This window comes from Odocoileus virginianus, chromosome 3, assembly GCF_023699985.2.
Source record: "Odocoileus virginianus isolate 20LAN1187 ecotype Illinois chromosome 3, Ovbor_1.2, whole genome shotgun sequence".
Classification (NCBI taxonomy): domain Eukaryota; kingdom Metazoa; phylum Chordata; class Mammalia; order Artiodactyla; family Cervidae; genus Odocoileus; species Odocoileus virginianus.
Genome location: NC_069676.1, coordinates 24,004,760 through 24,032,398, shown reverse-complemented (window position 1 = coordinate 24,032,398; position 27,639 = coordinate 24,004,760). Strand labels below are relative to the sequence as shown.

The 27,639-nt window shown below is 40.8% G+C and overlaps 1 protein-coding gene across 2 annotated transcripts in view; it reads left to right on the top strand.

Annotated features, from left to right (window-relative positions):
- MEGF10 (multiple EGF like domains 10) overlaps window positions 1-27,639 on the top strand; it is a 174,671-nt gene that overhangs the window by 122,330 nt on the left and 24,702 nt on the right. For both annotated transcript variants that reach the window (XM_070465081.1, XM_070465082.1), the window contains exons 9-14: window positions 3,733-3,945; window positions 10,551-10,725; window positions 12,087-12,207; window positions 12,987-13,150; window positions 15,879-15,981; window positions 26,662-26,808. In XM_070465081.1, coding sequence (XP_070321182.1) covers window positions 3,733-3,945; window positions 10,551-10,725; window positions 12,087-12,207; window positions 12,987-13,150; window positions 15,879-15,981; window positions 26,662-26,808 — 923 coding nt within the window. The remainder of the gene's footprint in view (window positions 1-3,732; window positions 3,946-10,550; window positions 10,726-12,086; window positions 12,208-12,986; window positions 13,151-15,878; window positions 15,982-26,661; window positions 26,809-27,639) is intronic.

Below are 27,639 nucleotides of genomic sequence, written 5' to 3'. Positions count from 1 at the left end.
GATCCTCACAAAAATCCTCTGAAGGGGCTGAAAGAGTGTTCTTAATGCTGAGGGGTTGTCACAGCATCATTGCACTGGGGCTTTTGATGGCCTAGCGTGGGTCCATGTACATGACTGTTGCCTCTTACGTGTTAGCTGGGTGGAGAGATCTGTGGATCAATTATGGACTCTGTTAAGGCGAAGCCCCAGAATGTTACGCTATGCTGTGTTCTGTACCATCCTCACAGTGAAGAAGAATGTGGGCCAAAGGAGGGGAAGTCCAGAGTTATAGACAGGAATTGGGGGGATACAGAATTGGTCTTCACCAGAGGCAGTCTTTCCTGCTTCCAGTGTGGAGGAAAAGCTGGCTCTTTCCCAGTGTTCTTTATATAACTATTTCCCCAAGAGCAGCAGTTTCAGGTGTTTGAAAGGCAGGCAGCCGATCTATTGATCCCAGTCTGATGAGGGATGTGATTCTTTCACAGTAAATCATGGTTTGGCCCAATTATTCTGGTCACTCTGGAAGGCCATACATAAAAGGACAAAGGAGAGAATGGGACCTGGCACCCCTTCCATGCTAATGTACTTTCTTTTCCATAAGTTCACAGTGAGATGCAATAAGATAATCAAAATGATAGTCAAACAAGTCCATGACCCTCATTGGTTTGGGTGTCAGTGTCATGTTTTACTAGATTATCTCAACTTGATGTGTATTCATTTTTCCAAATTCCAGGATATAATTTCAAAAAATCTTTAAAAAAAGTAAAATAAAATAGGAACATCATATTTTCATATTTCTACTGTGGCCAGTATTTATTGCTATATTTTTATCTGCCTCTCTGCCGTGTCTCCTAAGAAAGAAAGAAAGAATTTCCTTTTTTAATGACTTCTAAGATTACTTTTCTTATTCCACATGGGACCACAAAAGCAACATTGAGGGCATAAAATTTGTTGGGAAATGATGCTTCTTTCAGAAAAATGAGCCCAAAAGGGAGGTAAGACTGCTTGACAAAGACTTTTAATTCAGCCAATGAGAAGGGTGTAATCTACTTCACCACTGTGTTTATTTTCAAGATGGAAAAGATCTACTGCTAGAAAGATATCCTGCCATTTTGGTGTGGTAGGTGGAAACTAACAGGATTCTCTTACAAGCGCAACACTGATGAAAAGGAGCAGGATGGTGAATCAGGCTTTACTGACTATGTTAGAAAGAAAAATTCAAATGGCTTTTTGCCGTTTAAAACACAAACTTAGAAGTGCGTTTGATTATAGGTTAGAAAGGTAAATCTGGGTCATGCCCAGCTATTATGGATTTTGTTTTCTCAGGGAGAAGGAAGTCTCTGCCAAGATTGGATAGAACAGTCACACTGCTCCCTTGCCTTTGGTGGCAGACACTTTCCCATGCTTCCCATTTCTATCCTCTTCCCCATTTTTAGTGCTGTGTTTTTCCTCAAGTTAAAATCCTGGACTCCAAAATGTAGCATTTGGGTTTCTTTTAGTAATATGATTTATCTTGAGCAGAACTTTTTCTTTTTTTCTGGTGTTGCCTTGCAAGGACATCTGGACAGACAGGTTGCCAAACCGTCTTGCCAACCTTTAGCAGAGCCATGAAGAGGCCCAGTGATTGACCAACAGCATTTCTTTCTCTAAAGTTTACATTTTGGGGAGTAGACTGAGTGACTTGGCTTAGTAGAGCTGCTTAGAAGTTAAAAATAGAGTGCCTTTAAAAAACACTCTGGTCTAAAAAATAGGTATACTTGTGTTTAACTTTGTAACACACATGTGATTTTATGCTAAATGAACTTAGTTCAATTACTCCAGAACTTTTCTAATGCTTTGTCGAGTGATTGATTTGAAGACTTTGCCTACTGAAAAAAAGTCTACAGCCTGTGAAACTAAATTTACAAGAGTCCCTTTTCCCTAAATATGTCAGAGCCAGAGTTAACCAGAAAAATATCAAAGGGTTCTCAAGATTTATCCTCTGTTCTTAAGTAGAATCCTATCCAGCCCTGGTATTGTTAGTCCTCACACCCTATCATTAAAAATATGCAAAGCCTTGTGGAAAATGTTTGCTTTTCAGTCCCTTTCCTGTTGCTTTGAAGTCTGCTTGGATTCATTATGGTGCACTTGCTGCTTGCCTTGTACCCGTCTGAAAAAACGCAGTGCTGACCTACATTTTGGACTCTGGGTCTGGCATGACTTGAGAGCCACATGGGAAGTGGCTGCTGAGACTCACAAAGAGAACCCTGCTTGTGGCAGCGCTCTGGCTGGGCGAGACCCCGACCGGCTGCCTCTCCCTTGGCAGAAAGCACTCCTTCTGCTGCGGAAAATCCTATCAAGTCACCTTGCCTGGTCAGAAAGAAAAAGCTGGCCCAATGCGAGGCGTACGCTCCATGTAGCCATGAGGATTTTCTCTTCTTGAGTCCTTCTAGCAACTTGGCTTCCCACCCAATCTGACTTACCCAGAGCATATCCTCATGCCACAATCTAAGGCCATTTTTTAAAAGACAATAAGGTGGATTTTTGAGATCTGATTTTTTTTTTTCTTTGCTGTTTGATAGCCCTTCTCCCCAAGAGGACAAAACCCCACTTAATAAAAATTTTGTGTTTGGGAACTCACAGTCTCGCTACCGCCTCCTGGCGGGAGTTTCCCAGGTTGAAATTGAGGACACCTGGTTTCAATAGCTCAGACTTTCCCAAAGTCCTGCCAAAGAAGGACTTTCTTTGTCAAGTTACAAACTTGACATAACTGAAAAAGGATCATAACTTGGCATAACTTAACTAATAAGGAGCAATTATTGCCATTCAGCTTTGAAAAGATAGACACATGGCTGAGATTAAAAATTAATATCAACATAAAAGCCAAGAGAATCAACATTTTGTTTTGAATTTGCTCCAAACTCCTCACTTTGAAATATGGGGAAAGCATATATTTTATTTTATTTAAGAATAGTTAATTTATTTAATAGTTAATTCATAGTTAATGTTGTGTTAGTTTCAAGTGAACAACAAAGTGACACAGTTATACATACATATTCTTTTTCAGATTCTTTTTCATTTAAGGTTATTAAGAGAGACTGAGTATAGTTCACCATGCTATATATAGCAGGTCCTGTTGTTTACCTATTTTGAATATAGCAGTGTGTATTTGTTAATACTAAACTCCTAATTTATCTCCCTCGACCAACTACCCACTTTGGTAACCATAAGTTTGTTTTCTATGTCTATGAGGCTGTTTCTGTTTTGTAAGTAAATTCATTTATGTCATTTGTTTAAATTCCATGTATAGGTGGTATTATATGATGTCTATCTTTTACTGACTTACTTTACTCAACATGATAAATTCCAGGTCCATCCATGTTTGCTGCAAATGGCATTATTTCATTTTTTGAGAGACAGCATGTTTTAATTCCCTGATAATGGGCTGGGACTCACACTTGGGCAATTCATTTTCTCCTTTTCCTGATATCTACTAAAGTGATTTGTATACCTTTAGCAAGGACTAGGTATAAAACATGCTTCCCGTCTCAAATTCATCATTTGTTTTTGATTTTACTATTTCTTTAAACAGGTTGTATGACTGTTACTACTATAATTTTTCTTAATGCTTTTCATGTCTGTGATGGGACAGTCACTAAGTAAATATCAAATCCCAAAAGGGTATAAGTGTGTGTACAGCAAAACCTGCCTGAACCCACTGCTTATTTCCACAAAGCACTGACCCGTCTCGCACTCCGCCTTCCTGCACGACAGGTGCCAGGATGAGTGTCCCGTTGGCACCTACGGAGTTCTCTGCGCGGAGACCTGCCGGTGCGTCAACGGAGGGAAGTGTTACCACGTGAGTGGCTCCTGCCTCTGCGAAGCGGGCTTCTCTGGTGACCGCTGCGAAGCGCGCCTGTGTCCAGAAGGACTCTATGGCATCAGATGTGACAAGCGGTGTCCCTGCCACGTGGACAACACTCTCAGGTGAGGGTCAGCTGCCCCGGGAGTGATGTGTTCTATTACAGTTTTCACTGCAGGGTCCCTGATGACTCAGATGGTAAAGAATCCACCTGTAATGCAGGAGACTCAGGTTCGATCCTTGGGTTGGGATGATCTCCTGGAGGAGGAAATGGCAACCCACTCCAATATTCTTGCCTAGAGAATTTCAAGGACAGAGGAGCCGGGCAGGCTACAGTCCATGGGGTCACAGAGAGTCAGGCATGACTGAGTCACTAAGACACACTCTCCACTATTTGGAAGGAGGGATCGTCAGAGATATTCCCATCCTGAGACTCTTCCTGTCTCTGGGTCCTCCTGGGCAGGAACCACTCAGTATAGGAAGACGTTTACACTCAATGGTCCAAGTCAGAAGTGCTTAAGTTGTTAATGGCTGTGGATGGATGTGAAATCCTATTCTCTGTTAATGACCACTGGAAAAAATTAAACTCGCTGAGGTTAGTACAATGTTTCCCTAAGAGAGGGATTCTGTGACATTCCTTTAGCAGCCAAGACGCAACGAGAGACATAGGTTAACCCCAGTTGAGTATGTAAAACCATCACAAAATGATTCTCACGGCAGCCTCTTTACACAATGTCTGTATAGGCAGGAAGTGGACTGGTGGAAGTTTTGAGAAAATGCTTCACTTGTGGTCGTCACATGTGAGATGTGTGTTCAGAATTGATTACTCAAACATAGAACTCACAGGGGTCTTTTAAAGGCTCAAAAATCTCTTGAAGAACTTAAGAACAGGAAACCCAAATCCCACCCACTTTACTGTACTTTGTCTGCCCCTGAAAATGTCTTTCCAACCATTTCTTTCCTCTGCCTCCCCCAAGGACCAGATACACATCACTTAGAATTCTGGGCCTCGTTTACACACTGCTGGAGAAGTTGAGTTTGACTATAATGTGGTACATTATATAGCAGTTCAGATGGCACCAGAATTGCCTTTATTTGCATTCAGCACAGCTGTTATTTCATTTATGCTTCTAAAAGATAACTTGTGGTCACATTAAATCTCAAATGCACTAAAGTTAAAAGTAAATAGAAGCCTGTGGTTGGTCTTTTCTTTAAACCATTGTTGGGAACAACAACAAAAAAAGACTTTGCAGTGTGTATGCACGCACTGAAATACATTTTAGTGGACATATTAAAGAAGTGCATTCTTAATGTGTCTCCAGAAGTTAGCAAGCCTCTTTAGTCAGTTTCTGGCCTTTTTCATTGGGAAATATTGCTGGCTTTACAGGACAGGTTAAATAAACATTTGGAGAATAAAAATAAATAATCTCTACAGGATTTTGGTTGTTTTTCAGCTCTCCAGTGTTGAATTTTGGCTGCCTTTCCTGCAGTGTGAGGGTTCTCCCAACAAAAGGTGATTCTCATTGGTAATAGCTAAGGACTTTTTAATGCCAGTGTGCTGTTTCATTGAATGCAGATACAGCCTGAAATCAAATAGATTAATAAACCTATACAAAGGATCTCTGCTTTGAGAATAATTGGAGAAGCAGAGGAAATGTTCATTTTACTGAAATTAGTTACCATAATAGTAGATGCAGGGTACAAGTTGACAGTTATTTGATTGATGTCAATACTATATAATTTTGATATAGCTCATGTGTATCTAAGCACATATGCTTTAACAAAGAAGTAAATGAACTTATTTGATAGTTATACAGATATGACTCTTGTCTTTTTGAATTCACAGTTGGAGCCAGCCTTCTACTCTTAAATCTTGGACTTCTATGTAAAATTCTTGAAAACACAAAGTTCCTTTTGAACCAAAAGGCATAGAATCTCTGTATTAATTCAAAGTTTAGCCTACCATTTAATCAGGCAAGAGTGTAGCTTGCTATTGCATAATACATGATGTCTATCCTAAAATCCTTTGTTATAATTAATGAGATAACTAATGAAATGAAAAGTATTATAGAATCTTTAGGTAAATTTTGAGTTCTATGAGTGTTCACATATTGACATATATTGAAGTCATATATTTGAGTAAGGGTTTGTATCAGTTAGTTTTGCTGCATAAAACAAACAAACAAAAAGCCTATCCAACAACATTTATTTATTAGCTGAGGATTTCTTGCTTGATGCTTTGGGCTGGGCTCAGCTCGGTGGTTCTTCGGTGGTCTGTGTGTATTCAGTTGGCAGATCAAGTAGAGGCTGGATTTCCTGTGTCACTCACATGTCTAGCATTTGGTTGAGTGATGGGACTCACTGAGCCATATGCCCCCAGCCATCTAGCACCTTAGCCTGAGCTTCTGTGCTTGGTAACTGGCTTCTCAACAGCTGCAAGAGACAGGGCAAGCCCCAACATGCAAACACTTTTCAAACCTTTGGTTATACCATGTTTGCTAATGTCTCTCTAGACAGAGAAGGTGTCATAACCAAGTCCAGATTCCTTCTCCTCCACTTATTGGGGGATGGAGTTACAATGCATTTGTAACCATTTTTATTTTTCAAGCTATCATAAGGTTGAGATGAAATTAAATATATTTATAAGTGATGCTAGTATTTTCAATTACAGTACTATTATAGAGCCTAAGGGCATTCTCTGTGACCTGGAATTCTTAAAACTGACTTCTGTAGTGGAAATAATCTTGAATAGGAAAACAAAATTCAAGATTCACTGAGATTCTGCATGAGATATGTATATTAGCTCTTGTTAATAAGGACATTTAATAGCTGTGGGCAATCAGGATGTGCCTACTTGCAAATGCCACCTAATTGTCATATATTTGAGCATTAATAATATCTAAGGAAATGAATACAAGGAAGTTCAGTGATTCTTTCTATTTTAGCCAATATTTGGCTACCTGTAATAACTGAACTCAAATTGAAAAATTTACTAGAATGTTTTTTTCTAGTTATACATGTAAATGTATAAAATGGTAGGTATTCCAATCTGTGTATAGTCCGATTTCCATATTACACAAAGCAGTCTGTTGTTTAGAAAGAAATCAGGTAGGAGGATATTACCCTTCCACCTCCACTCTGCTCCTCTCACAACGTAAATCTCATTACCAATTAAGCTGCCTGCATGAGAGCCCATCAAATGCCTCCAAAGTGCTCTAGCTTCCTACATCTAATTACAAATTGCAGAATACTAATTTTGGTGTCAATCAATCTGAGAACCAGTGTGCCGCACTAATGCTCACTGGGGGGCATTGAATATCAATTTCTCTGTCTGCCTCTAGCTTAGTTCAATTCCCTGTCCCTGAATTGTCTATTCTGTTTAACATTTGTATCTATACCATGTATATTGTTTTCTGCTTTTTATTATTGAGTAACATTTCTTACCAAAAGATGTCCTTTTTAAAAATAGTATCTATCTTAAGGTAAACTACTTTAACCAGCTCATCATTTGGAATATTTCTTTTCTTTTTGTCATATGTAGGGCCTTACTAAAATAAAATTAAATTTGTCCCTGCTTTTTGCACAATTCAGGCTTCTATTGCTCCTAATAATAACCCTTTTATCTGTGCAAAATCCTAAGTCTTAACAATTCCTTTTCATATCTAGCCCTCCTACCAGACTGCTATCAAATTTCCTTTTCCTTTGGTGTGGAAACAAAAAAATAAATCTGGGTTCAAGTTTGATTCTGCCATTACCTGTGTGAGACTTGGAATAATTAGTACTTCTTTCCAGGTCTCTGTTCCCTCATTTATAAAATAGAGTCATACCTAATGTTGTGAGCATTAAATGAAATCATCCACGTGGATTGTGTAGCATGATGTTAGCATACATTCAGGGCTGGTCTGTACACCCACTTGCAGCATCATCATAAATGTCACTTAAATGACTGTTCCCTGCAATTAATGGTGATTCCTTTTAAGCTATAAAGTTGACATTTTAAAAACTAACTTTAGGGGACATCTGGCCTTTGTATGCAGACATACAGATTATAACCTAACAAGGCTGGATGACTTGGAGAGATCAGGGGAGGCAGATTCTGTGCCCCACCCCCGCCAACACACACACACATCAGCTCTGATGTTTTCACCTGTTCACTCAATCTATGTTTACCATGGGCCTACTGTATGGTAAGGGCCTCCCTAGTGGCTCAGAGGGTAAAGTGTCTGCCTGCAATGCAGGAGACCTGGGTTCGATCCCTGGGTCGGGAAGATTCCCTGGAGAAGGAAATGGCAACCCACTCCAGTCCCCTTGCCTGGAAAATCGCATGGACGGGGATGCCCAGTAGGCTACAGTCCGTGGGGTCGCAAAGAGTCGGACACAACTGAGCGACTTCACTTTCACTTTCACTGTATGGTAACGAAACAAACTTAATTCTCGTTCTTCTGGAAATCGAAGCCTACAGGGGAAGGGAGACAAGGGAAGGCTGGTAAGAATAAGCATAAGATTACAGATCGTGACGAGTGAGATGAGCAGAGGGCAATGAAAGAGAATAACAGGAGATTCCTAACTGAAATGTGGTCAGGGGAGGCTCTCTAAGGAGGAGAGATTTAAGCTGGGCCTGGAAGGATAAGATTGAGAGAGGTAGGCCAGGAGTGGAGAGATGGCATTCCTGGCACATGGAATAAGCCCATGTGAAGCCCTTAACTTTGAAAAAGTTCGATGCTCTTACAAAGTAAAAGAAATCTATTGCAGTTGAGCATAGTAATAAAGAGAGAGAATAATGATGAAAGAAAAGATTGAAAAGTAAGCAGTGACCAGTTGATGAAGGCCTGTGGGCTGTGTTTCAGTTCAGTTCAGTCGCTCAGTCATGTCCAACTCATTGCAACCTCATGGACTGCAGCACGCCAGGCTTCCCTGTCCATCACCAACTCCTAAGGTCATCATTTATCCAATGTCTTGGATAAATGTCTCGGAACTGTTTGGTTTAGGTCTGTTGTCCTAATGTAATTATTAGTAACTTTCTCTTCATCCTTAAAAATGCCCTGGTTTAGACAGTAAATAATTTTCAATGTAGCTGTATTAAACATTATGGAGTTTATTCTGAGTGTAGGCTTCTAAGGGAGCCCTTGATAGTGATACCATATGATCTGTTTTTTAGTTGATGATTCATGAGTGAGCACAGGGAGGAAGATTGAAAGGCTCTTCAGGAGTGGAGGAGACAGATGCCCTTGCCTTGGAGTAGGATGGTGACACTGACGATGGAGAGATATGAATAGAGTCGAGATATATTGTGGAGTTAGAATGGTTAGGTCCTAGTGATGAAGTCAGCACAGGAGATGAGAGTTATTAAGGATAACTGAGGTTTTTAACTTAAACCACTGAGTGGCTGGTTGGTTCCATTGCTTTAGTGGGAAGTAATGGAGAGGAAACAGTGAGGAATGGTGAAAGGGGAGAGCCGGGGCTCTATTTTTGATGGGTTGAGTCTGAGAAGCCATGGAGATGTTGGGTCTTTTGCCCAAGAATAAATACTGGATAAGTAGATCTGAGTAATTCTAAGTAGATTTGAGATTCAGACCTTGTTTTTGGAATCCAAATCTTCTATACCCAAGAAACCATCTTATATATAGGATTGTGCTTGGCTATTCCTTCCTTCCATGTTTCCTGAGTCATGCTTGTGATGGATGCCTATGCCTTTGTTTATGGGCGCTTAGTTGCAACAGGGGTCCAAAAGCGTATTTAAATAAATTTCTGAAAATGAGTAGCAAACTGTCTAACCCACAGCCATTTTCTTTAAGAAAAAGACAGGAAATGAGATTACGATGTGTAGTGAGACCCTCATTTGACAGATTAGGATGTCAGGCCCAGGGAGGTTATGTGCTTTCATTGTGGTTGGCCAGGTTGTGGGAGAGCTGGAATTTACAGCCTCAGTCCTCTTCCCTTCCAGGTCATGGTTCTTTGCAGAAAATCTGTGAACAGTTCTCTGGTAAGAGGTCATTTAGCAGATGTCTAGATGAAACAGTGGATTTTGTTATGGCCCAAGTTAAGGGGAAGGTTTTATCTCCATTAGGGGAGGAAGACCATCTTCAACAGTCTTCCAGTTGTGAGCAGAGCTGGTATGATTGTTCAGATTTTCCTTTGGCGAGAAGCACATGTGTTTTGAGCAATACAGAGCACCCTATTGTGTGAGCCTCCTTAACCCATGCCTCAGCACAGCTGATGTGTCCATTTGCTGTGGAATGACAGCTGGCTGCCTGGCCCATCAATGTGGCTGCCGTTTCAGGTAGAGACAGCTGCTCCGCCACCAGGTAAGGGGAGCTGAGAGAAGTAGGCTAGGCTGAAAAGGTCACTGCGTCTGGGGTTCCTTGGACATCATCCCTGCTAACTGACTTGGTGGTGTTTGTTGGATGTAGTTCTTCAGATCGTCTTATCCAGTTGACCTCTTATCATATTAGTGCTTTCACTTGACAAAAATTAAATTGAGTTTCAGACAAAGGGACACAGTTACAGGAGTCGTCCTGCTAGAGCATGATGCTGATTTCATGCAACATTTGTGGTACCAGTCAGCTTTTAGCCGATTAATTAAACCATATCAAGCCTGAGAATGAAGTTTAGATTGTTATGTATGGAATTACCAACACAATTCGTGATCGTGGCTAGAGCAACATTTGTGCAAGCCTTGGGTGTCATGTTTACTCGCGAGTGACTTGCTCTTTTCATCCACATCCCTCAGCTGTCACCCCATGTCTGGAGAGTGTGCCTGCAAGCCAGGCTGGTCGGGACTCTACTGTAATGAGACGTGTTCTCCTGGATTCTATGGGGAAGCTTGCCAACAGATCTGCAGCTGCCAGAACGGGGCTGACTGTGACAGTGTGACAGGAAAGTGCGTCTGTGCCCCAGGATTCAAAGTGAGTGGCTTGGGCTCCTTCCACAGAAGGAGGCACGGAGGGGTGCAGCTTGGAGCACATTGGTACCTCGATTTATATGACTTTTCTCTGAAGCCCAGGGAATGTGCTAAAAACCATTCGCATCATTAACAAGGAAGAAAATAAAGAGAAAAAAAATAACCAGAGATATAAATAATTACTTGAGAATGATGCCTGGGAAAGCTGGTGAAACTCTAAAGGGGCATTAATATTTAATAATTTAATTAATATATATCATGAAGTAAGACGTATTTTAATTATTCCTTATGTAACCATGTAATTATCTCATCATGTAGATAATTTATAGGTAGCAAAAAAATTACTTTTCCAAATAGGATATGTTTTCTTGTCCACAGTTTATGTTTTAATTCCATGCAATATGAAGGCATAGTTAGCATTTATTATGTATTAACAGCCAAGGATTAGTGGTATGTAAGTGTTTCAGTCCCTTTGAGAATCCAGACCTTTCAAATATGCCTATAAGCTCATTGAGCAGAATTTTGCTAGTTTCCAGGATTTCTTAGCCACAGATTAGCAATTTTTGTTTTAAAGGAAAATGGGCTGCTTTTGAATTATTTTCTCCCATTTTAAAGACAACATTATAGAACTCATTGGATAAAAAAAAGAAATAAAGAGAACATTAAACTGTGAAGAATGTTAATGACTATTCCAGAGCACATAATATAGAATGAGTGGGTCACAAAGTCTCAGAGCTGAGATCTTTACAGGGTTTTCTAACCTGGGTCACAATGCTTTGGTTGAGCCCTTGAATTAGCCTTAAGAGTCTCTTTGTCTCTTCTGCTTTGAAAGGAGGTGACCTCCAGTCACCTTCGGTGACCAACTTCTGTGTTTAATGCTCCCTGTCAGATAATAAATTGAATCATGCTGCAGGCTAAATGAGTTCTGTTTCTTTGCCTTACCTACTGATCATATTACATATTACATAAAGCAGTCTAAGAATCATTGCAATTTAATATATAGTTCATATTTATGTTTATTTACAGACAATAATTTTACAGCTGCAATAATTATACAGCTGCATATCTACTTGTGTGAGCAAGGACAGAGGATTTTGTATTTGCTACCAAGGAAAAGTAATGATGGCAGCAGGGCTTTTTGGGTCATATTCAATACTCGTATCCTAAATATAGGCCAGCTGGCATTGCCCTTGGATCTGTACAGTTTGTATATCTGTACAGTTATAAAACTCTTTAAAAAAATACGGTGTGTTAAAATGAGAGAGAGAGTATAATCAGCATGGCCAAGATATATTTTTGTATATTTGTATTGGCCCTATTTCAGATGGTCAAACTGCATGCATTTTCCTATTTGCACTTGTCTAGGGAATTGACTGCTCCATCCCATGCCCTCTGGGGACCTATGGGATAAACTGTTCCTCCGTCTGCAGCTGTAAAAATGACGCTGTCTGCTCTCCTGTGGATGGATCTTGTACTTGCAACGCAGGTGAGTGGGTGAATGAGTCTGTTATCTGATCCCGGTCCTGTTAGCTCCTAAAGACACAGGAAAGAAACCTTGACCAGGATTCTAGCTCTAGCTTTGCCAAAATACAGTGCCTGGACTCAGCAAACCCCCTTACCTGGGAAGGGCTCTCCCTGCTTTCCAAAGTCAAGGGGAGAGGCTCCAGTGAGATGATCTCTAAAGTCACTGCCAGCTCCAAAATCTGTGAGTCTCTGTGCTTTGGGGAAGAGTAAGCAAGCAGACCTGTGTCCGTGCCCCTTAATCGATTGGCCTGGAGTCGTGACAAGAGATGCAGTCAAATACCTGATTGTACGTGGGGGCCAAAGCATCTTTATCCATAGTTTCTGCAGCAGCCAGGGTTGTGGACACTCACTGTTCATGGTTCATGGGGTCCTGCTTTAAAGATGGGGATGTTCTTTCAAACGCACTTTCCTTTTCCTTCCCATATAAATATTTTATTTCCCGACCTGCACAAAACTCCGCATCCCGCAGTGTGCATCACGGCATGTTAGATAGTGAGGTGCCCCCAACTTGATATCTTTTTCCCCCAGTAGCACTTCTTACTGTTGACATCCTTGACACTGTGCTAGTGCTCTGGTTCAGTTCTGAGAAAGGCTTCACACGGCAGCAGCCATGCTCCCTGCGCTAGGGCAGGGGCGCTGCTGCCTACCTCCAAGATGTTTCTAAGGGGAAGTGTGGCTGGGAGAGGCTGGCCAGCTCCGTGCTGCCTTTGTTCACGTGCCCTGGCGCTCTTGTCATGGCAGGCTGGCATGGGGTGGACTGCTCCATCAGCTGCCCCAGCGGCACATGGGGCTTTGGCTGCAACTTAACATGCCAGTGCCTCAACGGCGGAGCCTGCAACACCCTGGACGGGACCTGTACATGTGCACCTGGATGGCGTGGGGAGAAATGTGAATTTCCCTGCCAGGTATGACTCAGCTGGGAGTGCCGGGGGATCCGATGGCAGAGGGTTAGCTTGTTTTTTTCAGACTTCATGATTTAAAGTCCCTATTGTGAACCAAACTAGAGTCCCTGTGGCAGAATTGGGATGTTTGAACTCAGATCGGATACAGGATAAGAAGAGGGAAAGATGCGGAAATTGGTTAGGCAGCTTTGTGAGAATCCCTTTTATCCTCTCTCTCCTAGTTCCTCCCGCCTCTCCCCTCTGTTTTCTCTGTTCTAATATACCCATCTCTTCATGGCAACCAGTCATCAGTATTTGTCAAACATCCAGTGTATGCCTGTCAACTCTCCAAATATTGTGTTTCCATTATCATGGAAATCCCCCAGCCTTTGGGGTGGAAAGTGGCAGGGCATTGAAAGGGGGGTGGTGACGGTGTCACAGAAGGGTTCAGTGAGGTGGTGAAAGGTTTGAAAACAGCCGTCTTTTAGCACAAATATCTCTGGAGTCACCCAGATCTCCATAGATTTCCATGGTTCAGTGCCGACTCTCTCCCTTCACCTACTTTGGAGATACACCCCCGACCCCGTACTGAGTCTGCCGCAGGCCAATAAGAGTGGGCAATGGACAGTGCTTTCTGTAGTAACAGCCCATTTCACTTTCTCCCTCTAAAGTACGGGCCAGTTTCCTTGCCTCTATTCCGTAGCTTTCTCACCCTAGGCAGTTATTTTGTCCTGAGCCATTAAGCATTCTCTCAGTGGTGTGTATGCTATGCCTCCTGGGCATCACATGATGATAAAGTGACATCATGACCCCCTGAACTGGACAGCTCCAGGGGGCCCTTCCACAGAGCGCTTTTCTCCTTGGGCTTCCTCCTCATTAAGTGCAACCTATTTCCCAGCTAGAGAGCCCAGGGTCTATTCCATGCCCTCCAAACCCCTAGAACACAGTTTTGTTAAGTTTTGGCTCCTGTCATCCTCCAGTGAGCAGATTTTCAGTGCTCTGAGATGGGCTTAAAGATCACCTTTCACTTACACAAGTCTAAGTGTAGACAAAGCAAATCTACACCATCTTGTCTGTTTTTTTGGTATGTTATTAGATGCGTTAGTAAATCAGCCAAGGCTGGAAATGGTTTTTAGTGGCTCATATTATGGCAAAGCTAAATCCTATAAGCCTGGGCAAACATTAGTAGAACTTAATTTAAAAAATATTTTATCTTAATAATCACTAGACAAGTGAATATGCCATTTAACATACTAAAGTAGCAACCCACTCCAGTATTCTTGCCTGGAAAATCCCATGGACACAGAAACGTGGTGGGCTACAGTCCATGGGGTTGCAAAGAGTTGGACACGACTGAGTGTCTGATCACGCATGAACCCGTTGAATGCTGGTTCTGGGTGCCCCGCTGTTGGTAATTTCACAGCCCCTGTTTTCCTTAGTGCTTGATGCTCTGGGAGGTTTGCAGTGCCCTCCCTCAGTTCCTTAGGACCTGGCATGAAAGATCAGGGCTTGTAAATGTGGAGCTTTCATTCCTCTCCCTCAAACTAAATGATCCCGTCCGTGAAGAGCCTCATCTCCGCAGGACCACCAACGTGGATGTTTGTGTGAAAACATGAAGCTCCTGCTTGGGAGGCTTCGTGTTGTTCAGAGTCATCATGGGAGAGAGGATGCTAATTAGGAAAAAGTGACAAAAGGTTTTCATTTCTCCTTATAGTTCTGTGTATCTCACTGGCGATTTATGGACATGCTCTTAATTCAATTAGAACTATGTTGTTTTTTAAATTTTTAGGGCTTCTTTTAAAAAAACATTATTGGAGTATAGTTAATTTATAACATTGTGTTAATTTCAGGTCTACAGCAAAGTGAATCTGTTATACATATACATATAGCCACTTTTTTTTATTTTTTTTTTAGACTCTTTACCATATAGGTCATTACAGAGTGCTAAGTAGAGTTCCCTGTGCTAAATAGTAGGTCCTTATTAGTTATCTAGTTTATATTTAGAAGTATGTATTTGTCAGTCCCAATCTCCCAGTTTATCCCTCCCCCGTCCCCTTACACCCTGGTAACCACATTTGTTTTCTGCATCTGTGATTCTACTTCTGTTTTGTAAATAAGTTAATTTATACCACTTTTTTTTTTTAAGATTCCACATATAGGGCTTCTTTATGTGGATCAGAGTGTCTTCTTTTTTCACTAACAAATAGAACATTCTGTAGGAGAAAAAAATTCTGGGATTGTGTGTGGACACGGATATTAACTAAACTTATTGTGGTAATCATTTCACAATATATATAAATATCAAATCATTATGTTTTACCCCTGAAACTAATGCAACATATGTGAATTATACCTCAGTGAGGGGGGGGAAAATACCCTGTAAGGAGTTACTGAACTGTTTTATAAAAATCTTTAGGAACAAGAAGTCAATATTTTTATGAGTTATGGCTCACAATAAGATAAAGGTTCTTTTAATTCATTGGCATGTTTACCTATCTTTGCACATATGCACACCAGCCTATTGATGTAGTTGGTTTCACCATTTGTATGCTAGACGTAAACTAAGGTTTGAGTGTTATGAAAACACTTACCCCTTGCAGCCAGTATTTTAGGAGCCAAGAAGACATGGGAAGGGGTGATTGTAGTGCAAGCTGCTGCGAGGTGATTGGGAGGGGCGGGTGCTCTTTGTTAACTGGCTGCCCGAGGTTGCCCACTGCGGGATTCGCACCCCTCACCGCTGTCTTCCATGTAGGATGGCACTTACGGGCTGAACTGTGCGGAGCGCTGTGACTGCAGCCATGCGGACGGCTGCCACCCCACCACGGGCCACTGCCGCTGCCTCCCCGGATGGTCAGGTGAGAGCCTCGGGCCGCTCCCTGAAATGGGGAGCATGCCAGCGTGTGCCTAGTGCTGTTCTTGCTACCTTAGAGAAACACTCACAGGCCAACCTTTTCACAAAAACAAAAAATGAAAATATGGTAGTGTCTCCAGTAAGGTGATAAATTTTTACCCTCAAAATACTACTGCTAGGCCTAATTAATCTGTGGGCTTCCCTGCTGGCTCAGTGGTAAAGAATGTCTGTCAATGCAGGAGACATGGGTTCAATCCCTGATCCGGGAAGATCCCCTGGAGAAGGAAATGGCAACCCACTCCAGTATTCTTGCCTGGGAAATCTGATGGACAGAGGAGCCTGGTGGGCCAGTCCATGGGTACGCGAAGAATCAGACATGACTTAGCGACTGAACAACAACAACAATTAATCTGTAATCCAGGGATGACTTCTTGTTGAATCATGCATTGGCAGTTCTCTTGAGCCTTCAGGTAAGGTCTATCAGTGCAGATAACTAGCAACTTCTTTATAGATATGTAGATAGATAGGTAAATAGATAGACTTTCATATCATAGAATTCACTTACTTAAAGTGTAGAATTCAATAGTTTTTAGTTTAGTCAAAGAATTGTACAGTTATCACCACTATCAATTTTAGAAAATTTTCATTGCCCCTCCCAAAACCCCATTGGTACTTTTTAGCAGTCATTCTTCATTACTCCCAATTCAAGGCACCACCTTCTTTGCCCTACCCTAGGCAACCACTTTATGTTTCTGTAAACTTGCTTATATGTAGTGTTTTGTATCTGGATTCCTTCTGTTAGTGTATGTTTTTAAGCTTCATCCATATTGGAGTGTATATCAGTACTTCATTCCTTTTGACTGCCAAATAATATTCCATTGCTTGGATAGACCACATTTTATTTACCCATTCATCTGTTGATAATTTTTAATATCAATATTTACCCATTGATAAATATTGGGATTGTTTCCACCTCATTGGATATTATGAAAAATGCTGTTATTCATGTACAGTTTTTGTGTGGATGTATATATTTTTGATATATACTTAGGAGTGAAATTGCTGGTTTGTATGGTAACTCTAAGCTTAACCCTTTCAAGAACTACTACACTTGTTTTCCAAAGCATCTGCACCATTTTGCATTGCTACCAGTAATGTATGAAATTTTCACCCCCCACCACACTTGTTATTTATCTATCTTTTTTGATTATAGCCATCCTGGTGGGTGTGAAATCTTATCTCATTGTATTTTTTATTTCCATTCTCTTAATAAGTAATGATGTTGAGCATCTTTTCATGTGTTTATTGGCCATCTGCGTGTCTTGTTTATAGAAATGTCTTCAGATACTTTGCTCATTTTTTAACTTGGCTTATTTGTCTTATTATTATTGAGTTGTAATGTCTCTCTGTCCCCTAGCTCTATGTCCTTTTCATATATATATGTTGGAAATATTTTTCCTCTGTGGGTTATTTTTAACTTTCTTGATGATGTCTTTTGCCACCAAAAAGGTTTTATATTTATAAAGTTCAGTTTATCTACTTTTTATTTTGTTGCTTGTACTTTTGGTGTCTAAGAAATCATTGCCTAGTCCTAGATAACAGATTTATGCCTCTGTGTTCTTCTTAGAATTTTATAATTTTAGCTTTTACATTTAAGTCTTTGATACATTTTGAGTTTGTTTTTGCATATGGTGTGCATAAGGGTCCAAATTCATTCATTTTTCATGTCAAAATCCTGTTGTCCCAGCACCATTTGATGAGAAGAGCATTCTTTCCCCCACTGTATTGTCTTGATAACCCTGTCAGAAATCAGTTGACCGTAAATGTGACTTATTTATTTCTGGGCTCTCAGTTTTATTCCATTGACAAATATGTCTATCCTTATGTAAGTAACATACTGTTTTGATTGCTGTAACGTTGTAGAAAATTTTAAAATTGGAAAGTGTGAGTCTTTCAACTTTGGTCTTTTTCAAGATTGTTTGGCTATCCTGGGTTCCTTGAATTTCCCTTTGTCTTTTCGGATCAGCATGTTAATTCCTGCAAAGAAACAGGGTGGAAATTTAAAGAGGATTGAGTCTATATATCCATGACAGGAATAGTGCCAATTTAACAATGTTAACTCTTCAGATCTTTGAACATAAGATGCCATCAGTTACCTCTGGAGTGGTGTCTCTCAGCTCTTTGCGATTTGTTGAGAGCTTCTTAGGCTTCTGGCAAACCGACAAACTGTCTTGTGTTTGATTTCTAGTGTCTGAGAGCTACCTTAGGTCAAGGCTTGTGTAATAGACTTTATATTCTGTCACTAGTAGCTCCCCACTGAAACACGGACTCCATAGTCCTGCAGTTCCTCCTTGACTTGCAAAGACTGAGATAACTCTGACTCTACAGTATGAAATTCCACTTTCCCATGTTTCTACCTGGTTCTCAGTTACTACATGTTAATACTATTAATACATAGGAATTAAACCAGATTTTATGACTTCACAAGGGTTCCTGAAGTTCTCAAATGGAGTGACCACTACTAAGTTCTCAGTGACCACAGTGAAGCAAATAACATTTTTAACCCCCTGATATATTCAGGGCTTTTCTAATAGAGAAGCCACATCATTTGTTTTGGGCCATACTTCACCAAGCCTACTTTTGTCTTATGAATGTAGAGGAAATGTGACATGTTCCTGGAGCCACCAGTCATTGATCAAGTATCCACCTGCTTTGATGGTTTAGAACCAGCTTGTGAAAAGCATGCTCTTGTATACACGAGAAAAGCAGGAGATATGATTTGGCCTGAAGCCAGCCAGAAAATGTGTTGGTTGCATTCCATAGTCTGGGTCATGGGGTAAGACAAATGATCCCATCTGGCCTTAGACCTGTGGAGCTCCTGCGGGAATGCAGTGGCTTTGTCACACGGCATAATCTTGTAATCCTCTGTCCATCTGTGACTGGTCTGCTTCTCCAGAGGGGAGGAAGTTTTGCCGCTTCATTGTTCTGTCACTTGTTGCTCACCATCTCTTTGCTTCATGGCTCCAGCGTCTTACTCTGGGTCTGCTGTGTGGACTCTTGGTCTGTTAAGTATCTAAGGCTGCCTGGAGACATCGTTTAGAGAGGTCATCCCCCACACTCACAGAACACACTTGTATAAGCAAATGTGTACAGAGGAAAAGAAAATTCCTGACGTTTTGAAAACGACCCTACAATTGCATCAAGAACTGCCTTGTTTTTCTAAAAGAAAAGTAGACTCTGTATTATTTCATTGTCAACATTGGGTGGACTTATCATTTTTCATCACAAACTTGTTTTGAATGAGTACCTCATAAGGACATTTTGAAATAAAAACTTTGCTTTTCATTTAGATATCAGGTTTGGGGCAAAATAAGAAAGTGAAAAGAAAGTGAAGTAGCTCAGTATTGTCCGACTCTTTGCGACCCCATGGACTGTAGCTTCCCAGGCTCCTCTGTCCATGGGATTCTCCAGGCAAGAATACTGGAGTGGGTTGCCATTTCCTTCTCCAGAGGATCTTCCCAACCCAGAGATCGAACCTGGGTCTCCTGTATTGCAGGCAGACGCTTTAACCTCTGAGCCACCAGGGAAGCCTTTGGGGCAAAATAAATAACCTCAATTCAGGGAAGCAAGTGATTCTGTTTCCTTTCTCCTTGCTGTGGAGTTTGCTCTTGGTGATATGTTGAGAATTGCCAGAGAAGATAGCAAAAGGGGATAAAAGCAAGGCTTTTGTGGAAGAATCAGTGAAATCGAACTTGGGAACCTGGACTCTTCCCTTGACCGAATTATCGAGATCAGATCTGTAGAGACACCCATAGTGCTCGGCCGCTGAGGACACTGAGGAGAGACTGATCTGGCCTAGGAGTGTGGAGATTTAAAAAAAAGGGTCAGGAGAGCTTTATCCCTCCTTACAAAGAAATGGACATACCTACACTGAGGAAGTCAGGCACTAACGTGATGTACAGAGGAAGCCAGTTGCTTTCTCAACGAGGTGCTCATTTACCACCTTTGTAACTTCATTCTCTTTTCTAATGTTTGACAGTCTTTTTTCTTCTTAAAGGAAATGAGACTCTTATTTATTTATACTATAATTGATTGTCCCATTTTACCTAGTCATAAAATAGGTCTTCAAAATGTACTACCATAAATACTAACCAAAAGTTGCATCTGACATCCCAGATACTATTTCCAAAAGAAATGTACCATTTTTCAAAAGAAGAGACATACACTTTTATTATATGCTGTTAATTAAAACCTTAATTTATTGATGTGTTTAGCCAATAGGTTACTTTATCAAACAGAGGCAGATTGCAGTAAAAAAAAAAAAAAAAAATGGAGAGAGAGAAGAATGAAACTTCCTTGTGTCCTGGGCTTCTTCCACACCTCTGTTATACACACACACACACACACACACACACACACACACAAGTGAGAAAACTTTTCAAAATCATTATTCTGAAATTCCAGAAATATAATTAGGTCTATGTGTATGTGTATGTGTGTTTCCAGAGTAGTGGAGCGATACGCTTTGTAAACTACTTCCCCAAAACAGTAGAAACATGCCACTGGTTTTTTTTTATTTTCATTTATTTTTATTAGTTGGAGGCTAATTACTTTACAATATTGTAGTGGTTTTTGTCATACATTGACATGAATTAGCCACTGCTTTTTTCTCCTTCCTTTCCTCTCTGACTTCAGTCAGCCAGATCACCTCTTTGCTGAGTGTTACAGCTAATCAAGATTTCTTTCCAGCTGTCTGGGAGGATAAGTAGCTTCCAGCCTGGTTCCCAGCCCTGGCTAAGATCACTGTCACCTGGGAGCTCCTTTAACTTGTATATTCTTGGTCCCACTTCAGACCTACTGAATGACAATCTGGAGGGTGCGTGAGAAGGATGGAGCCCATAAAGTACCATAAAGTACCTTTTGTACAAATTTAGAAAAAGTTTGAAATGCCTCAGGGTATGTGTCTTGGTAGTGGAAAGCAACAAGCTACATATATGCTCTGACTTAGCCCTTTAGCCAAAGGCTTTTGTGCAGTGTACAGCCTGCACAACCTTACTTGGTGGCTATGTCTGTTACTTGAAAAGTTACCCCAGTAATTGTAGTGGCGATTACCCATCTGTGGGCTGGCCTCTGCTCTACCTTGCTACTCTAATGATTGAAGAAGTTGAAGTCCAGGGGAGCATTTCTGCTACAGAAAGCCTCATAGCCAGTGGCAGAAGACCAGAGGAAGCTTAGAGATACCTTTGTAAGTGGCCCTACACACACCAACTTTCACCAGCTGAGTAAGGGAGCTGCAACTCAGGGTACTGATCTGTGATGCCGGAATTGTCATAGTAAGCAAATGAATGACTCACTATTTGACCCTTCAAGGTATTGGGAGTGGGCAGGGAAGTGGGAAAATGTAGCACATGCTTTGTTACATGTCTGTCTGTTACATGGGCTTGGGAGAGACAGTAACTTAAAAGCGGAACATGGGGTCCCTAAAGTGAGGGTGAAGGGAGGGACTCACCTTCTTAAAAGAAAGGCTGCAGAAAAAGCCAAGCTTCCAGGTTTACCAATCTGCCCAGCATTCTGTCCCGTTTGCTTTTATCTGGGTCCAGACTAAGGCAGACCATGATTTCTGGTGTTTAGTGTTGCCACCGCAAATGCAAACATCTCTGATTTCCATTACGTATTTATCAAGATTGTTTTCAACGTAGTGACCAATAGCAGATCCTTTTTAACGGACCTTTAACATTTATATTAATAGTATACAAAGAGAAAACTTTGATTTAACAACCATTTGCTGAGTGTCTCCACCTTGTATGCAACTGCAAAGTTTGGTGCTGGGAGCAGGAAGATGAGGTGGTACCAGCTCCTGGTGGCAGGAAGGTGCTCATAGCTCCCAGGGAAGGCACTGGGTGGACAGAGGTCGATACACCGGGGAGTTTCTTGCCTACACTACTGTATGCCTTGGGTGTCCAGAGGAATAGAAAAGCAGGGACAGTGTTATGACCAAATATTCAGTTGCTGAGTGCCTTCGGTTCCTCTCGCCTATAATCACCAAACCCAGTGATTATTAACAAATCACACTCTTCACTGTAATAGATATTTAGTAGTTTGTTGCTTGGGAACAGGACATCGAGTTGAAATCATTTCCTTCCTTCATTGATGCCCAAATATTGCAATACTGGCATAAGGAATATAAACAATTAAGCAAGACCAGGAGTTTGGGTTAGATCTCTGAGAGGGGGAAATAATGACACCCCAAATGATTTATTTACTGCATTCACATAATCACAAATGCCTAGTGAATGCTGATTTCACGTGAAGGCCGCAGGCATAATGCATCATGCATTAAATGCATGAGCATTTCTTTAGAGCTGCTTAGCTGAAGTTTATCACGATCACTCAGCCATTGCCTAGCAACTCATGAGGGCTATCAAAGAGCTCTTTGTCCTTGGTCCTGGCAAAAGCAGTCCCTCACAGATCTCCTTATCAGTGTTAGAACATTTATCAGGAAAAAATACTTCCATTGAACCAGAGAATCCTCCAAATTTAAAGATATCCCCTTTCTGTTTTGTCCCTTCTTCCAAATAGTGTAGGAAATTGTTTCCTGAAGTAACTCATTGAAAGCCTCTATCTGTACTTTGATAAACATTCCAAAGGAATTTCCTCAAGATATCCTTTAGATCTCCTGTTGCTTTATAATCTGGACTAACATTTAAAATCACAGACCTGAGCTAATGAAAGTCTGTCTTGCCCCAAATAAGTAAGGCAGACATTTCCACTCCCTTAGCTAGCAAGGGTCCTCATTTTAGGTAGACAGAATATTCACATGTTGGGCTTCCTGGTTTGAGTGTTCTTCTCATATCTTCAGAGAAACAAAGAATGGTATGGTTGCTCTATCCAGTTGGAAAATAGTCCTGAATATTATGTTGGAAAGAGGAACTGTGCTTATTGACTCATTCAAGAGACATTTATTTAGCATCCTTCATGTACTGGGCACTGCAGTGACAAAAGTAGGCACCGACTCTCATGGGGCTGTGAGAATTCTTTTATTTTTTTGAGAATTCTTATATTACACTGGATGGAGTATGGAGCGGGGAGTGGTCTTTCATCTGCATTCTCTTCTGTACTTCTCTGGAATTCATCTTCTCAGGTGCCATTGATTTAGTTCAAGACCTTGTCATTTTTTCCACTGTTAACCCAGGAGGAAGCTCATACTCCATAGCATGACGTCCTTGGCTCTTCCTTTGGTGACCACTGCCTGGCTGCCTCACTGTCTTCCCTGCTTTTCCCAGCACCAATTTCAGCCACCCCCAACACTTTTGACTTCTGAAGGATAGACACATACTTCTTAGGGCCTGAGCCTTGCACCACCATTCTATTAGCCTGGGACCCTCCTCCACCTTCACAAGCTACTTCCTTCCCTGATCATGATCTCTAGACCAGGATTGGATATGTCTTTCCTGGGGCCATTGTCACTCTAGAGTTGGAGGTCTGTCTTAGAGAACCTGTCATCAGCAAGCCAGCAGTGTCTAGACTCCTTGAATATTTATTGAGCTGAATTCTCTTTTCTGTCTTTGACAAACAAGGAAACAAAAAGGTGTCTTATAGGACTCCAGCAAGGTTGGCAAAGAGTAAGATGAGATCAATGAAAATAATTAGGGCATAAAACACACACTCACATACAACACCCAGCCGCCTACCTTACCCCATAAAATAGTCAAGCAAACTTACAATTCCCTATCCTGGAGAGAGTTTCATTGTAGGGTTAGCCTTATATGGAGGGCGCATCAGAGTCCATACACTAACTGTGACCCAGAACAGCACTTACCCCAGGGCTAATGCCTGCATTTCATCAGCCTTACAGATTTAAATTTCACAGCGATTTATTTCTTAGGCTTCTAACAGGTATGCTTTCTGAAGTACTAATTATCTAGAGACAACAACCCCTCAGTAATAATAAATTTATCTTATCTCTTTCTGACTATAAGATGAAGCAAAAGATAACAGAAGGGCACAGAGGTCTGAAGGGGAGGAATAGCAATAGGAGAAAAAGGTGAAGCAAGAGGGAAAAAGACAGTTTCATGCGTTTTTCCTAGAGTTGCCACCTGAACGAGACATGCTTTATATTTGTCTCTAAATAGACTTAGCATTAATATCTGCAAAATGATGACTGATTGTTACTAGTGATAGAGAAAAAGAAAAGGAATTGAATTTTCAGAGGGAGTTGGTAATAGAATTGTTTAAAATTTACTTGCCAAAAAAAGACTTCTTTGCAGCCCTAAAATAAAAGTTATTTAAATGTAAGCTTGGTTCTGTTGAAATATACTCATATGATTAGAGAAAGAAGTCTTGATAGGTGATCTCTAGAATTACTTGATTCTCCAGAAATGAAATGATGGGTAAATTATGTGAAAAAAAGCTTATCTTTGCTATGGATCTCCTTGCTCTATCAGGGGCCTTGTTACATTTATGAAAATTGCCTTGAAAAAGTTGATTTTAACTGATGGTTATGCTAACCAGATGGACCAACCTATTACAGAGGGGGAAATAGATATAAAAAAAGGATCACTTTATTCTGATTGGCCAATCTGCCATGGAGTCATTTTTCTTAACATGCTCTAATTGAGAATGTGCTAATTAATATGTAAATCATGATAATTGCTAATGTGAAAAAGCAACACATACTTTTTGATCTAGAGTGTATCCCATTCCATTTTAACTGCATTTTATGAAGTGTTGTGTAAAAAATCCATTAAGTAGCTGATAAACTAAATATGTAATTGGCTATATCGCTACCTCCTTCAAACTCCTACCCCAGAAAAACAGTGTGAAAACTCAGGATTAATTTTCAGGGTGATTTTCAGATTATCCAGATATTCACTCAGCTTCTACTTCTCTAAAATCCTTAGTGGGATTTGCCCAGGTAGCTCCAGACCAAAATGGCAGGGGTTGCCTGGATCTCTATGAGGCAAGTGTTTCATTTTACCTGCTGTAACACAGGAGTCCTGGTTCATGATCAGAACCTGAACTTGAATTAGAGAATGAAACAGGTTACCTTTGTGGGTACTTCTTTCAAGTTTGCAAAACAAACTTTAGATTTGCAGCCTCTTTCTAAGTGGTTTGGTCCTCAGTCCATTTGTTGCTTCTGCCTAGTAACTGTGAGTCAGAACACTAGCTTAGACTTTGGGACTGTTTTAGCGTGCTTGGAGAGTAGAGCATTTGCAATCCCATCTCAGTTTTTCAAAAGAGATTTGCAAGAAAGATCAAATATTTGTGAGCTCAAGGGAAAAAAAAAATATCATAGTAGACCAAAATTCTGCATCTTATTCTATGGGGAACACTTAAACCCCAGTTGGCATCTAACAGGCCTGCTCGCCTTTCTTCAGCCAGCAGTCCAGGCTGAAATAACAGTCTGTTGCCAATTCCAGCGAGACACAATGAGGCCTGTGCTTTTTCATGCCTGCTTAACGGCCTTTACCATGTGGAAGACTTTCAGATGGAGAAAATCAGGAAGAGTGAAAAGTGGAGTTATTTCAGTAGAAATGACTGGCCACCAATTAACAATGTTCACGTTAGGGTTTGGAACTGCTTCTGTATTAAGGTTCAGGCCATGGTAACTTTTCTCCTAATCAATTTAAGAGCAAAAACTGTAATACAAAACATGGCCTTGTCAGCCTCCTAGTGCAAGCAGAATTCGCATTCTGGAACCGTCCGAGTGGGAGTGGGCTGGTTCTTAACATGTTTTCACTTGGTTGGAGGCCAGCAGTCGCTGGTTCACTCCTAATTATAACTCATTCTTATTGCCTCTCAATACAGAGAGCATTTCTTTGAGTTGTGAAGTACTGTGACTTACAAGAAAGAGGCCCCTATGGTATTTCGAATACGAATTTACAAAGGAGACTTCCATTTATCTGAAATAAAATCTGGTTTTATTTTTTGCTACTTTGGATTTTCTCTCTGTTTCTTTTAGGCATTTGTTCACTGGTGACTGACTCTAAAGTTTCTCTGTTTCCAGACTAAGAGTTAAATACCTGCATATGGGTTCTCAATAATCAATCATTTAGAAAACAGCCATGAGTAACATCATTTGTGATATCCTGCCTGTGCTGGATTAAATGTTTAAAGAGGAATTTGGCGGCACAGATTAGTATATCTTTCTGTCTTGCACAATGTATTTTCAAAATATTTTAAGATTATGTTTGTTTGCTCCAGGGGGAGATTTTCTTTATGTAAAATTATTTAACCACCTTTTTCTTACTTTATCTTTCTACGCTTTGCCTACTTTTCTGTAAAAAATAAAGAATGGGGAAGGGAGGAAGGTGCTGAGGGCTAAATCATATAGTGTTTCTGATAAATTTTGCCTTCAATAGACAGAGCCCTTGGGCTTCTTCTCTGCTTTCTCCTCCTAAGGAAGGAAAATCAGTATAACAAAGATGTTTTATTCCTTCTCCTTTATGATGCTATAGAGTATAGTCCTGGGATTATTTTAATGTTATGATGATATGATATATGATATAATGTATGATGAACTGCTGTGTATAAGTGGATTTTAAGTTTTAGATCATCCCTGCTCACTGCTACCTGTGCTAACTCAGGTTTGATGTGGTGACCTTGGTCCTGGTCTCTGACTTAGCGTCCGAGGTGCCTGCCCTCCCAGCTTCTCACTCAGCCTTGCCCGTGTGCCTCCTTTCAGGTGTCCACTGTGACAGCGTGTGTGCTGAGGGGCGCTGGGGCCCCAACTGCTCCCTTCCCTGCTACTGTAAAAACGGGGCTTCCTGCTCCCCTGATGACGGCATCTGTGAGTGTGCGCCAGGGTTCCGAGGTACCACTTGTCAGAGAAGTAAGTGTCTTGTTAGCCGGCACTTCCCATCTTCCCTTCTCAGATCACCGTGTACAAAATTATCATCTCTCAGTTCATAGAGATGATCTGTTGCAGTTGAGGGCAGAGAGGAGTGATATAGGTCACTCTGTCCTTTATAGAGCTGTCCTTGCTCCATAGCCCTGCCCCAAAGGCTTCATTTTCTCCATCCTTCAGGACTAACCTAACAGATGGGGCTCTAGCTATTTCTTCTCAGTAATGATTTCATTGCCTCATTGGCACCATTGTCAGTTTCTTGATCGTGCCTTAAACCTTGCAAATGGTGTTCCAGAAATCCATTGACCTGTAACTATTTTATTCAGCCATTTTGGCATTGGCCTTACCTCAATTACCAGAAGTCAACATCAGCCAAACCTAGCGGCAAATTACACATCCTGCTAGTAGTCTGAAAGCCAGTGCTCTGGGGAAAATAGGATTGCAGAGTTAAAAATGAGGACTGATGACATGGGTCAATAGAATTTTTTTTTTTTTTGCAAGAGTAAATTTTTTTTTTCAATAGAATTTTTGAGTTAGAGAGTATGAATCCATAAGATTTCCCTAAGTCTTTTAGTAATGTAATATAAAAATGAATATGTGACTAATTATAAGATACATTATTCTATTTTTTAATTATTAGTTTTTTACTAAGAGTTCTATGCTGTCTTCTATACTTAAATCCAAATAATGTCTTGTGAAGAATCTAATTATGAAGCATTTTGCTTTTTCACTTTTCAATCACAATCAACCTGAACCATTTTGAGGAGAGACAATCTTTTAATTCTGACTGTAGATCTATTTATCGCCAGTAATGAC